The 14576-nt window shown below is 38.4% G+C and overlaps 1 protein-coding gene across 2 annotated transcripts in view; it reads left to right on the top strand.

The window, feature by feature from the left end:
* GXYLT1 (glucoside xylosyltransferase 1) overlaps positions 1–14576 on the top strand; it is a 55290-nt gene that overhangs the window by 3248 nt on the left and 37466 nt on the right. Inside the window, exon 2 of one of the 2 annotated variants that reach the window (XM_022572454.2) lies at positions 10655–10747. The exons of the other annotated variant lie outside the window; for it this stretch is intronic. Within the exon in view, the coding sequence (XP_022428162.1) occupies positions 10655–10747 (93 nt within the window). The remainder of the gene's footprint in view (positions 1–10654; positions 10748–14576) is intronic. 2 annotated transcript variants of the gene reach the window in all.

The raw sequence follows: 14576 nt of genomic DNA, 5'->3' as shown, positions 1-14576 counted from the left end.
TTCTAGAAAAAGGCTCTCATTGGACTTGCATCACACACCCATCCTTGGATCAGCCAATGTTGCCTGGGATGGGGGCCTCTGGTTCTCTGGGCTGTGTTCCTTGCACATCCATACTGCAGACAGAATCCCATGACTGGCGCTGGAGAGGAGTGCTGCGCCAGTGGAGAGGAATGCTTGGGAGGTAGTGGCTCTTCCACACAGAGGGACTCTCTGAAGGTGCGCAGTGTGGACAGACTGTATTTAAGGTATTCAATCTAAAGCACTTATCTTAAAGCACTGACCAGATGTCAGTACTTCAGAAGGAGTTAAACCATGATCTGGCTTTTTAGATACTCTGGGTGATTAAATTCTCACATTTCACTGATGACAGCGATTATCAAGATTTCATCCCATTGAGGCTGTACAGCATATCGGTAGTAGGGAACCAAGAAACTACCAGGCATTTCAGTGATACCATTTCTGGACTCGTCACACCCTTACTGTGAATGACTGTTAACTGGGAGGTAGTCACCTTACTTTCCTTTTCAGATCTGGTCAGGCCATCAAGTTATGGTTTCTGCTGGGTCCCAGGAACACTAACTAGTAGGATATACTGAAAATGTAGAGTGGGAAGAGTCAGGGCTTTGGAAACAGACTTCAGCTTTGCCACTCACTGGCTGTGTTAACCTTGAACACGTTTCCTCATCAGTTACAAAGAGGTAAGAGTATCTGTGATAATTGGGTTGTTTGTGGGAATTGAAAAAAATAGCTTGTGTAGATTACTTGGTATGGTGCCTGGCACAATAAAAATATAGCTAATTCAGTGATGGTTTTGATCATTTAAATTTTAAATGATTTTTTTTTTTTTTTTTTTTTTTTTTCAGTTTCTGACCTCTGGGAAAAATGTCCTCAGGCCCCAGTCCAGACCTGCTAAACCAGAGTCCCTGGGAGTGGGGCTTGGGAATCTATATTTTAGATGTGTGCTCCAGGTTGTTGTTACAAAGCCAAAGATTGAGAACCATTGATTTAACTGAGACTGATTTGACCACTATTTTTGCGCTATTGTTTTTTGGGGGAGAAATTTTTTGCCTCTTCCCTGCAGTTATTTTTGAAGAAGAGAGGAGTTAGGCAGTGAACAGTGAAGAAGGCTGAATTATTTACTAAACCCACCTTAATCTCTGCTTTGTTGATACAGAGACATCTTAGATAAAAACCAGTATTTTGCACCTTGTATTTCAGTTCACTGAAGATCATACTTCACATAGCTGTAAAGTGCTTAGCACAAACCTGACTAGTAAATTAATTAATGTTGTTCTGTGCTTTTGAACAGGAAAGTGATTAGGTTAATGAGAAAATACTGTGTACTTTTGACATAGAAATCCTATTTTAAAACATTAAGATTATTATCTGTGTGTCATACCTGTTGGAAATACTTCCTCCCAACATGTTAACTTAAATTTTTTTCAGAGTGTATGCCACGTGAAGTTTAAAATTTTTATGTGTTCAGATTGGCAGTTTTTTCCTTATCATTTTTATTTTTGTCATGCATAGAAAAACTTTCTACCAGTGGGTTTTTTTTCCCTTTTTTTTTCATTTAAATCTTTAATTCAGTTTTTTTTTTCGAGAGAGAGTTTAGGTTGTACAGTGTGATGCTAACTTATTTTTGAAGTGGTTAGATAATTGTTCATTGCCATTTGCGTATAAGCAGTTCTTTTCACACTTCTTGAATATTCATGACACTAGATATTTATGAAAAAGAAGACCTGACTTAGATGTCTGAAGACAATTTTTAGTTGAAAATGAGTTGTGCAGGAACTGATCTTTAAATAATGGTGGTTAGAACCATGGGAATGTTCTCCTTTAACATGACTGTAAGCATCTTTATTTCTCTTGCAGTCACAGTGCAGGTATCCGTGCCTTTAAGGTGCATCTTTGGTGAGGCACCTCATTCAGACTTCCACATTCTTATGCTGGATATGCCTAGACTTATCACTGACTCTCCACAATGCAGATGGTTTTCACTAAAGCCTCATGGCTATCATGGACATTTAGAAATGAAAAAAATCTTTTTCAGTTTGATTTAAAAGTATGAAAGACCTTCTGCTGTTGCATTTAAGTAAACTTTAACTTTGAGGACTGTTATTGTGGAGACTGTTACTGTTAAATGCTTTGTTTAATCCAGAGCATGACGTCTCAATTTTTTTTTTTTTTGTGGTATGCAGGCCTCTCACCACTGTGGCTTCTCCCATTGCGGAGCACAGGCTCCGGACGCGCAGGCTCAGCGGCCATGGCTCACGGGCCCAGCCGCTCCGCGGCATGTGGCATCCTCCTGGACCAGGGCACGAATCCGTGTCCCCTGCATTGGCAGGCAGACTATCAACCACTGTGCCACCAGGGAAGCCCTTTTTTTTTTAATTTTTAAATTTTATTTTATTTACTTTTTTATACAGTAGGTTCTTATTAGTCATCAATTTTATACACATCTGTGTATACATGTGAATCCCACTTGCCCAATTCATCACACCACCATCCCCACCCCTTCGCAGCTTTCCCCCCTGGTGTCCATACGTTTGTTCTCTACAACTGTGTCTCAACTTCTGCCCAGCAAACCGGTTCATCTGTACCATTTTTCTAGGTTCCACATACATGCATTAATATATGATATTTGTTTTTCTCTTTCTGACTTACTTCACTCTATATGACAGTCTCTAGATCAATCCATGTCTCAAGAAATGACCCAATTTTGTTCCTTTTTATGGCTGAGTAATATTCCATTGTATATATGTACCACATCTTCTTTATCCATTCATCTGTTGATGGGCATTTAGGTTGCTTCCATGACCTGGCAATTGTAAATACTGCTGCAGTGAACATTGGGGTGCATGTGTCTTTTTGAATTATGGTTTTCTCTGGATACATGCCCAGCAGTGGGATTGCTGGATCATATGGTAATTCTATTTTTAGTTTTTTAAGGAACCTCCATGCTGTTCCCTGTAGTGGCTGTATAAATTTACATTCCCACCAACAGAGCAAGAGAGTTCCCTTTTCCCCACACCAGCATTTATTGTTTGTAGATTTTTTTGGTGATGGCCATTCTGACCAGTGTGAGGTGATACCTCATTGTAGTTTTGATTTGCATTTCTCTGATGATTAGTGATGTTGAGCAGCTTTTCATGTGCTTCTTGGCCATCTGTATGTCTTCTTTGGAGAAATGTCTATTTAGGTTTTCTGCCCATTTCTGGATTGGGTTGTTTGTTTCTTTAATATTGAGCTGCATGAGCTGTTTATGTATTTTGGAGATGAATCCTTTGTCCGTTGATTCGTTGGCAAATATTTTCTCCCATTCTGAGGGTTGTCTTTTCATCTTGTTTATGATTTCCTTTGCTGTGCAAAAGCTTTGAAGTTTCATTAGTTTCCATTTGTTTATTTTTGTTTTTATTTCCATTACTCTAGGAGGTGGATCAAAAAAGATCTTGCTGTGATTTATGTCAAAGAGTGTTCTTCCTATGTTTTCCTCTGAGAGTTTTATAGTGTCCGGTCTTATATTTAGGTCTCTAATCCATTTTGAGTTTATTTTTGTGTTTGGTGTTAGGGAGTGTTCTAATTTCATTCTTTTATATGTAGCTGTCCAGTTTTCCCAGCACCACTTATTGAAGAGACTGTCTTTTCTCCATTGTATATCCTTGCCTCCTTTGTCATAGATTAGTTGACCATAGGTGCGTGGGCTTATCTCTGGGCTTTCTGTCTTGTTCCGTTGATCTATGTTTCTGTTTTTGTGCCAGTACCATATTGTCTTGATTACTGTAGCTTTGTAGTATAGTCTGAAGTCAGGGAGTCTGATCCCTCCAGCTCCGTTTTTTCCCCTCAAGACTGCCTTGGCTATTTGGAGTCTTGTGTGTCTCCATAAAAATTTTAAGATTTTTTGTTCTAGTTCTGTAAAAAATGCCATTAGTAATTTGATAGGGATTGCACTGAATCTGTAGATTGCTTTGGGTAGTTTGGTCATTTTCACAATATTGATTCTTCCAATCCAAGAACATGATATATCTCTCCATCTGTTTGTATCATCTTTAATTTCTTTCATCAGTGTTTTATAGTTTTTTGCATACAGGTTTTTTGTCTCCCTAGGTAGGTTTATTCCTAGGTATTTTATTCTTTTTGTTGCAGTGGTAAATGGGAGTGTTTCCTTAATTTCTCTTCCAGATTTTTCATCATTAGTGTATAGGAATGCAAGAGATTTCTGTGCATTAATTTTGTATTCTGCAACTTTACCAAATTCATTGATTAGCTCTAGTGGTTTTCTGTTGACACTTTTAGGATTCTCTATGTATAATATCATGTCATCTGCCAAGAGTGACAGTTTTACTTCTTCTTTTCCAATTTGTATTCCTTTTATTTCTTTTTCTTCTCTGATTGCCGTGGCTAGGACTTCCAAAACTATGTTGAATAATAGTGGTGAGAGTGGACATCCTTGTCTTGTTCCTGATCTTAGAGGAAATGCTTTCAGTTTTTCACCATTGAGAATGATGTTTGCTGTGGGTTTGTCGTATATGGCCTTTATTATGTTGAGGTAGATTCCTGGAGAGTTTTTATCATAAATGGGTGTTGAATTTTGTCAGAAGCTTTTTCTGCATCTATTGAGATGATCATATGGTTTTTATTCTTCAGTTTGCTAATATGGTGTATCACATTGATTGATTTGCGTGTATTGAAGAATCCTTGCATCCCTGGGATAAATCCCACTTGATCATGGTGTATGATCCTTTTAATGTGTTGTTGGATTCTGTTTGCTAGTATTTTGTTGAGGATTTTTGCATCTATATTCATCAGTAATATTGGTCTGTAATTTTCTTTTTTTGTAGTATCTTTGTCTGGTTTTGGTATCAGGGTGATGGTGGCCTCATAGAATGAGTTTGGGAGTGTTCCTTCCTCTGCAGTTTTTTGGAGGAGTTTGAGAAGGATGGGTGTTAGCTCTTCTCTAAACATTTGATAGAATTCACCTGTGAAGCCATCTGGTCCTGGACTTTTGTTTGTTAGAAGATTTTTAATCACAGTTTCAATTTCATTACTTGTGATTGGTCTATTCATATTTTCTATTTCTTCCTGGTTCAGTCTTGGAAGGTTATACCTTTCTAAGAATTTGTCCATTTCTTCCAGGTTGTCCATTTTATTGGCATAGATTTGCTTGTAGTAGTCTCGTAGGATGCTTTGTATTTCTGCGGTGTCTGTTGTAACTTCTCCTTTTTCATTTCTAATTTTATTGATTGGAGTCCTCTCCTTCTTAATGAGTCTGGCTAATGGTTTATCAATTTTGTTTATTTTCTCAAAGAACGAGCTTTTAGTTTTATTGATCTTTGCTGTTGTTTTCTTTCTATTTCATTTATTTCTGCTCTGATCTTTATGATTTCTTTCCTTCTACTAACTTTGGGTTTTGTTTGTGCTTCTTTCTCTAGTTCCTTTAGGTGTAAGTTTAGATTGTTTATGTGAGATTTTTCTTGTTTCTTGAGGTAAGCTTGTATAGCTATAAACTTCCCTCCTAGAACTGCTTTTGCTGCATCCCATAGGTTTTGGATCCTCGTGTTTTCATTGTCATTTGTCTCTAGTATTTTTTGATTTCCTCTTTGATTTCTTCAGTGATCTCTTGGTTATTTAGTAACGTATTGTTTAGCCTCCATGTGTTTGTGTTTTTTACGTTTTTTTCCCTGTAATTCATTTCTAATCTCATAGCATTGTGGTCAGAAAAGATGCTTGATATGATTCCAATTTCCTTAAATTTACTGAGGCTTGATTTGTGACCCAAGATGTGATCTGTCCTGGAGAATGGTCTTTGCACACTTGAGAAGAACGTGTAATCTGCTGTTTTCGGATGGAATGTCCTGTAAATATCAATTAAATATATCTGGTCTATTGTGTCATTTAAAGCTTCTCTTTCCTTATTTACTTGCATTTTGAATGATCTGTCCATTGGTATAAGTGAGGTGTTAAAGTCCCCCACTATTAATTGTGTTACTGTTGATTTCCTCTTTTATAGCTGTTAGCAGTTGCCTTATGTATTGAGGTGCTCCTATGTTTGGTGCATATGTATGTATAATTGTTATATCTTCTTCTTGGATTGATCCCTTGATCATTATGTAGTGTCCTTCCTTGTCTCTTGTAACATTCTTTATTGTAAAGTCTATTTTATCTGATATGAGAATTGCTACTCCAGCTTTCTTTTGATTTCCCTTTGCATGGAATATCTTTTTCCATCCCCTCACTTTCAGTCTGTATGTGTCCCTAGGTCTGAAATGGGTCTCTTGTAGACAGCAAATATATGGGTCTTGTTTTTGTATCCATTCAGCAAGCCTGTGTCTTTTGGTTGGAGCATTTAATCCATTCACATTTAATGTAATTATCGATATGTATGTTCCTATGACCATTTTCTTAATTGTTTTGGGTTTGTTTTTGTAGGTCCTTTTCTTCTCTTGAGTTTCCCACTTAGAGAAGTTCTTTAGCATTTGTTGTAGAGCTGGTTTGGTGGTGCTGAATTCTGTTAGCTTTTGCTTGCCTGTAAAGCTTTTGATTTCTCCATCGAATCTGAATGAGATCCTTGCCAGGTAGAGTAATCGTGGTTGTAGGTTCTTCCCTTTCATCACTTTAAATATATCATGCCACTCCCTTCTGGCTTGTAGGGTTTCTGCTGAGAAATTGGCTGTTAACCTTATCGGAGTTCCCTTTTATGTTATTTGTCATTTTTCCCTTGCTGCTTTCAGTAATTTTTCTTTGTCTGTAATTTTTGCCAGTTTGATTACTGTGTGTCTTGGCATGTTACTCCTTGGATTTATCCTGTATGGGACTCACTGTGCTTCCTGGACTTGGGTGGCTATTTCCTTTCCCATGTTAGGGAAGTTTTCGACTATAGTCTCTTCAGATATTTTCTTGGGTCCTTTCTCTCTCTCTCTTCTCCTTTTGGGACCCCTGTAATGCGAATGTTGTTGTGTTGTTGTCCCAGAGGTCTCTTAGGCTGTCTTTAGTTCTTGTCATTCTTTTTTCTTTAGTCTGTTCCGCAGCAGTGAATTCTACCATTCTGTCTTCCAGGTCACTTATCCATTCTTCTGCCTCAGTTATTCTGCTGTTGATTCCTTCTAGCGTTAGTTTTCATTTCGGTTACTGTATTGTTCATCTCTGTTTGTTTGTTCTTTAATTCTTCTAGGTCTTTGTTAAACATTTCTTGCACCTTCTCAATCTTTGCCTCCATTCTTTTTCTGAGGTCCTGGATCATCTTCACTAGCATTATTCTGAATTCTTTTTCTGGGAGATTGCCTATCTCCACTTCATTTAGTTGTTTTTCTGGGGTTTTATCTTGTTCCTTCATCTGGTACCTAGCCCTCTGCCTTTTCATCTTGTCTGTCTCTCTGTGAATGTGGTTTTTGTTCCACAGGCTGCAGGATTGTAGTTCTTCTTGATTCTGATGTCTCAATTTTTAAAACATTTTTCAAGTACTGAAATTTGGAGGAATTTAATTTGTGAATCATTTATTGTTTTAAACTTTTGAAATAAATATAAGTTCACAGGAAGCTTCATAGATACCCCATTTATCCTTCACTCAGTTTTTCCCCAGTAGTAACATTTTACACGAGCTTAGTGTAATGCTACCGTATCTGGAATATATGTGTATCAACATAGTGGAATATTAGAACCCCAGAAATTGACATTGTACAACCCATAGACCATCTTCAGACATCACCAGTTTACCTGCACTCGTGTGTATGTGCAGTTTTATGCTGTTGTATCACGTAAGTGAAATTCGTGTCATCACCCCCACAGTCAGGATACAGACTGTTGTATTACCACAGAGATCCCTGTGCTATCCCTTGATCAGTTTGCTTGTAGACAAGCCACCTAGAGCTAGAAATATTAAGCCATATGAAACAGGGGGATGAGTCATGGTAAAGTTTTATTTCAGTTTGATCCACAATGGAAAAACTTTGCATTTATGGACTTCACTGATTCTGGATGTCATTGTTTACTGAAGACATACCCATTTAGGTCAGCTACAGTTTTGCCCCATTAAAATTATTTAATAGAGTTACCTCTTTGAATTTTGTATGTCTAATGTTCCATTTTCAGTAGTTTTAAGGAATAAAAGCAAAAGCAGCTAATAATCGGAACTTGGATAAGTACCTTTACTTTTCCAATATTTTTAAACTTTTTTTTTCTGGCCTGAAAATACAAGTACTGTCTGTCTCAGATTAGTTGCTTTTCCTCATTTATTGCTTGTAGTGATAGTTATTGGTACATAATGAGTTCTCAGTATGAGTTTCTACTCTTTATCTTAATCTTTAAAACCAAGTTTTCAGAAGTGAAAGAATGTAAATTTGGGAAATAAGAAACTGTGAATAAATTATGCCCCCTTTTGCTAGCAGCAGCTCAGTGTTTTATTTTTTTTTTTTTTTAATGGTAAGGAGGATGTATACTCACTAGTGCATATGTTTTATATTTCCATTAAAGAAAGACAGAAAGAGAACATTCTTTCTGTAAACTGTGTTTTCTGACATTGAGTTATGGTCAAGAAAGTTACCTAAAACTTGACATTTTTTTCCCTGTAATTTCATCTGCATTAATCAGTTTACATTGATTACATGATCCAGCCATTCCTCTCGTACGGGTGTGTGTGCGCACGTGTGTGTGTATATGTATATGTGTGTGTCTGTGTGTATGTGTATATATATATATATATACTCAAGAGAATAGAAAACATACGTTCACGTTAAAATTTTACATGGATGTTCATAAAAGCATTATTTATAATCAAAAAGTATCAACAGCCCAAATGTTCATTAACTCATGAATGGATAAAGAAAATGTTGTATATCCATCCATTCATAAAAGGGAATGTTATTTGGTCATAAAAAGGAATGAAATGTGCTGATAAATGCTACAGTGGGTGAACCTTGAAAATACACTAAGTGAAAAAAGTCTGACTCAAAAGGTCACATATTATATGATTCCATTTATCTATGGAGGCAGAAAATAGATGCATGATTGCCTAGGGCTGGGAGCAATACAAGTTGAGGCAGAAAATGGTATTAATACACAATTTCAAGCAGTCATTTTTACAAAAAAATTTAGTCATTTTCTTTGAGACTTCATTTTTATTTTCATTTTCTACTGTTGGAAGATTTGACAGAAGGAGATGGAATAACCAACTTATTTCCTTCCTGGAACAAAGGGGCACTTTAGGTGTTGATTATAAATAAATTGTGGATTTGTTGAAAGAAAGCTTTGATGATGTCTGTATCTGAAAGATGGAGATACCTATTTGAACAGGTTTCTTGTGAGGCTTAAATGGATGTGAGAACTCTTGAATCTGAAAAAAACTCTGTGTTGTTGCCACTTCCACTCAGCCTGTCTCTACAAATAAGTGCAAGACTTAAAAACTACATGACCACACCTGGAAGGGGACCAACAAATTTCCTGATCAGGTTGTACATTTTACTGGTCTGCACACATTTTCTGACTTATCAACTAAGATATGTTAACTTTTTACGCTGTGCTTGAAAACGGTGTCCATTTCAAGAAAAAACAAATTATAGTGTCACTTTTTTCCATTCATTTAAAAATTCTGACGTAGTTCTTCATGCAGTAGTATACAGAATAACTTAGGCAGGACTTTAAAAGCAACCAGTGCCTGACCCTGTCCTCAGGGTTTCTGATTTAACAGGTCTGGTGTAGGGCTCTCTGGTGATTTCATTGTACATCCTGGATTGAGACCCCCTGTCTTAGCCTGTTGACATTTGTGAGAGGTGTGATCAGAGATGTTGCAAATATGAAATTTCATAGACCTTTCACTGTAAGAACAGTAACTTATAATTGAATTAATGGTGATGGCACATGAGGTGACCTGGTTTAGTGACTCACTCTGACTTCATACTTGCTTTTGTAAACCCAAGCCTCCACTGTACTGAATTTCCAACTAGACTATTGTTTTGAAAAGGAATAACAATGAAAAACATAACTTTTTGTAATGTGAGCAGTTGTTGTTGTGTATTTGTGGGGTTTTTTAGCTCCAACCTGCAATCTAAGAAGAAAGTCCACATTTGATCCCCCATTTTAGCTTGTGAAATATAGTGAAACTGAGATGTGTAGGTAATGAAACTGAGCCATGAATATCAACTTGGTCTCTTATTTCCAACTTAAAACACGATACTTGGTGTTTTAAGCTTGGATTGAGGATTAATTTAAAAGCATTTAAAGATTCTCTCTTTCCTTTCTACCAGCATTTGTGGCTTAAATTTTGCTTCAGGATAAGCAAATGTTTTGTTTGGCAGAATGGATTTTATTCTAAGGGGGATATGTGCAGTTCATGAAGGAAGGAAAATTTTAGAAGTATTCCAATATTTTCTGTGTCATCTTAGGAGGAGATCTTAATATATTAAGAGCGTTCATGACTAAAAAACATTTCCAGTCTGTGGTATTTTTTTGCCTAAAGGTTTTAAAGTTCTATTTAAAGTAGTGCTACCCTAAGTAAGGGAGAAATCAATTTCCAGAAATCCTCAAGTTACCATAGCAAGTTGAATTTGCAGTTTTGTTGCTGTAAAAAATAGAACAGTAAGTTTTTATGTTATTGAGTAAATTCCTTGTTAGTTTTAAGCCAAAATACTCACATAGGACTATTTCTGTCTTACTCTGTTAGGTGTAAAGATTTCTCTCTGTGTTACTGGAATCCCTATTGGATGCTGCCCTCTGATGTTTGTGGAATGAACTGCTTTTGGGAAGCGGCTTTTAGGTAGGCACTTAATATTTAATTGGTAGATCAGTGTAGGTAAGATCAGATAGTAGCTAATAAATTTTGGAGTGTAATAAAAATGTGGTCATATGGTCATAAAAATGTTTCTTTTCCTGTAATATTATTATACAAGTAAATAATTAGTTTTCTGATTGGGTTTTCTATTCTTTTTTCCCACTTTGAAGTAGTTATGACTAATTTTTTAATACATACTGTGTATAAAATGATCTAAAAAATTTTAAAGATGTTACTAAGATAAACCATTGTTCTTAGGACAATTTATGATCAAATTTTAGGTAACAGGTAATGAAGTGGTAACCAGATAATAAAGGTAGATTTCCACTGACATTTACCGACATATAGCATTTATCTGACTTAAAGCTGGTATACTGAAAAAACATTTTGTAGGCAAATGGAGACAACTGGGGAAGGATTATATTGGTTATGAGCAGAGGGGTTGAATATTGGGGAATGGGAGGATAAAGATAAGTGTTTAATGAAGGAGCAAATGATATGACATTGTTTATTGGCCCTTTTTTAAAGTTTTTGACTAGTGCAGCTTTGTTCACGTCTCTGGACAATGAAGGCATTGGATTGACTGACTCTCAGGTCCCTTCCTGCTCTAACCTTCAACGAAGGAAACAAGTATTGGTAGGAATGGGATATCAGACTCTCTGAGATAGTAGCAGGGGAGAGTGAGGCTGTAGCCTAAAGTGCCCTTCCCAATAATAAAATTTCTTTATGATTCATTTGAATTTTAATTCTACTCATTCCATTTGCCAGGCACAGTGCTAGGTGCTAAGAATCAGACTGAGTCTGGTTAACATGGCCCCATCCTTCTGGAGCTTACATTCTGATGGGAGCTTCACACTAGTCAACCTGAGACTCTAATAGAGGGTGACAGATTATAGCCACAAAGATGGGAGAAGTAGGAGGGAGGCATCAGGGAAGGCGTTTTTAAGGGAGTGACTGCATGACGAACAGGAAATTAGCCAGGCTTAAGGACAAGAGGTGACATATTCCAGGTGGGAAGAACATATTTTAATTGTATCTCATTGCTATGGAAAAGATTGGATGATTGAAATTCTAATATGGGTCAGTCGAGTCAGATTATGTAAACTTTTAAAAACTAACTTTTTCAAGATAATCTTACCATTCAGCTTGTTCATAATTTTGGAGAATGGGAGCTCCATATTTTTCATCCTTTAAAGAGTTTTCTAGCAATAGAGTAATGACAAGCACCACTTAGCTATCTCCGACCTGACATAAATCTGCTCACTCTGGGAGCTGGGTAAGGTTGAAAGCCCCTGTATACTCTGATTTATACAACCCAGGCCCTTTCGTAAGTTACGGCATGAGTAATGATCTTCCTACCTCCTCTGCTGCAGAAGCCCAGGGAAGTTGACCTAGTCTGAATCCTGGAGCCTCTGCTTAGTATTCCTTTTCTTTGAGTCTCTCCAACTCACTATTTTCCCAAAGCTCCCAAGTATTCCCTGGAAGGAATTACATGTGGATAGATACATGATATTGTAAACCTTGTGCTTTTTTACTCTCCTAAATTTGAGATTTTAAAAGTTATACTCTCTGCCTGTAATATTACATCCGTAGTATAAATCTGTAACCATCTTGTTACATGTATCATATCATTATGTAAAATCTCTTAAACTTAGTATGATCAGGCCACCCAAGATGGCTGTTCTCTTGCTCTCTGTACGTCCCCTGCTCGACCAGTCCATGCCTCACCTACACCCTACTCACATGACTGACCTTCCTACATACTTGCCCCTGCCCCAACTAGTGATGGTTCTGACCTTTAAATCAGAACATCTCCTCCATGATAGCTTATCAAAGGGATGGTGAGGAGCATGCTCCTCTGCTAGTTTCCCTGGTAACCAGTGAGTCAACCTGAGGTCAGTTCTCCCTATAAGTGATTACCCCTTCCCCCCGCCCCCCAGCAAACACTGCTGCCATGTCATCTGCACACAGTAGTGTGCTGCTCCAGGACCTTGCTTTCGACATGTAAGCTCCCCCCATCCATTAAGCCATTGATGTCTCCGCTGGCCTGACTGGCCTCCTCCTTCGGTCTTGAAGCTGGGCAAGTACGGGGCTTGCAGGCCTGCATGCTGCAGCCCAACACTTAGTTTCTTACTTTGCTCTTGGGAATCCCTTATTTATTCAGTCTATTCCAATGTGCCGACAAGCTAAAGTGCTGTCCCATTGCCATGTCATTCTCCCCCTCCATTTCAGTATTTAAATAGCACCTCATTTTTGCCTGACTCTGCCCACCTGGGGAAGCTTCTCTGAAATCCCCTCGGCTACCATTAGCTCTCCCATTTTGCCTGGCACCAGTGGGCCCTTATAACTGGCACCATTTTCTTCTCCCCAGACTTGTCCCAGCGTTTCCAATTTGAATTCTTTATGTATTTTGATTAGACTTCTCTGGGGGGTTATTTCCTCCCAATTAATTTATTATACAGTGATCATAAAATAACATAAAAAAGCCCAAATCGCCTCAATACCCACCGCAAGTGTTTTCGCCGTTCCTGTGCGTGTGCTTCTAGTAACTTGTATCTGCATGAGTTGTCTGCCCCTGACTGCTCCCCGGTGGCGTCACAGCGCTCACACCTCTTCTGCCTCTTCTGTCCTTGAAACAAACCAAAGTCCCTACCGCAGCTTGCTTCTAGCCTCTTTCCTTCAAGCATCCTTTGTTTGTTCTTTCTCGTCACCAGCAAACATTTATGAGTACCTACTGGCTTTACTTCCTTAAAAAACAAAAAAAGAACACCTTCACACCTCAGCCCGCTAGGAGCAGCACCCGGCCACCACCTGACAAAAAACCCGCTCTCACTGAAGTCACCTCTGACCTCGGAATTGTTCTTTGAGCCCTAATGTGCTTTCTTGTTACCACTTCCTCTTTCTTCCTTTGGACTCTGTCCGTCTCTGGCTCTTGTCGTCTCAGGTTTTGTTCCCGCCGCCTCTGGACTCCTCTCTCCAGTCCTAACTCCTTAGGACTCTGCTCTTTCTTCTGCTGCTCCCTGGATGGTTTAACTGATACCTTCATTCCAGAGCTGTTCTCTGAGCTCCCGAGCTGTGTCTCCAGCTGCACGGTGGTGATTTTCACCTTGCTGACTTGGGCTAGCCCCTCACACCTCCCCTCATCTGGGTTTTGTGTCTTGGTTCATGGTGGGCTTCCCACACGTCAATCAGTCTGCAGTAACTTTTCCCGCCCGTCTCCTTTCATGCTGTTGCTCCTGCCGGCCTCTTCCTTTCTGTCCCTTAACTACCGTGGAATCACTTCTTATCCCGCCACTGTGACCTCCCTTCCGTGCCCACCGCTTCTCCCTTCTCTGTATCCTCATAGTTACTGTACCTGCTGCATCTGTTGTGGTTGCGAATCATTACCCACTTCTGGAGTGTTGACTTCGCAGACGGACACCACGTGGTGTTCATTATTTAAGCCCCATTATTTGGCAAGGTGCTTGGCAACCAGTAAATGACTAGTAATTTTCCCCAGCAGTTTCAGACTAGGTTAGATGTTTGTGTAGTGAGCCCAGTTAGCAACCTTGATTGTTTTCTATTTAAGCAATTAACCATGCTTTCTGATTAAATCTTTCAAAAATCTGTCTTTTCACAACAGCTATAAATTGTGTGAGGTTAGGATTGTGGCTTTCTTGTTTATCCCCAGTGTCTAGCATGTGAAAGGAGTTCAAATATTCATTAAAAAGAATTGGATATCACTTATGTTCTAAAAATTATACAGATTTAAGCCTGTACCAGCATTGTGTGAGTGTACTGGTGTCACCATAACCTTAACATTCATTATTGGGAG

This window comes from Delphinapterus leucas, chromosome 11 (assembly GCF_059928025.1).
Source record: "Delphinapterus leucas isolate spDelLeu-1000000601 "Yukka" chromosome 11, BTC_Dleu_Yukka2, whole genome shotgun sequence".
NCBI classification, from domain to species: Eukaryota; Metazoa; Chordata; class Mammalia; order Artiodactyla; family Monodontidae; genus Delphinapterus; species Delphinapterus leucas.
This window is presented reverse-complemented; position numbering and strand designations above follow the sequence as displayed.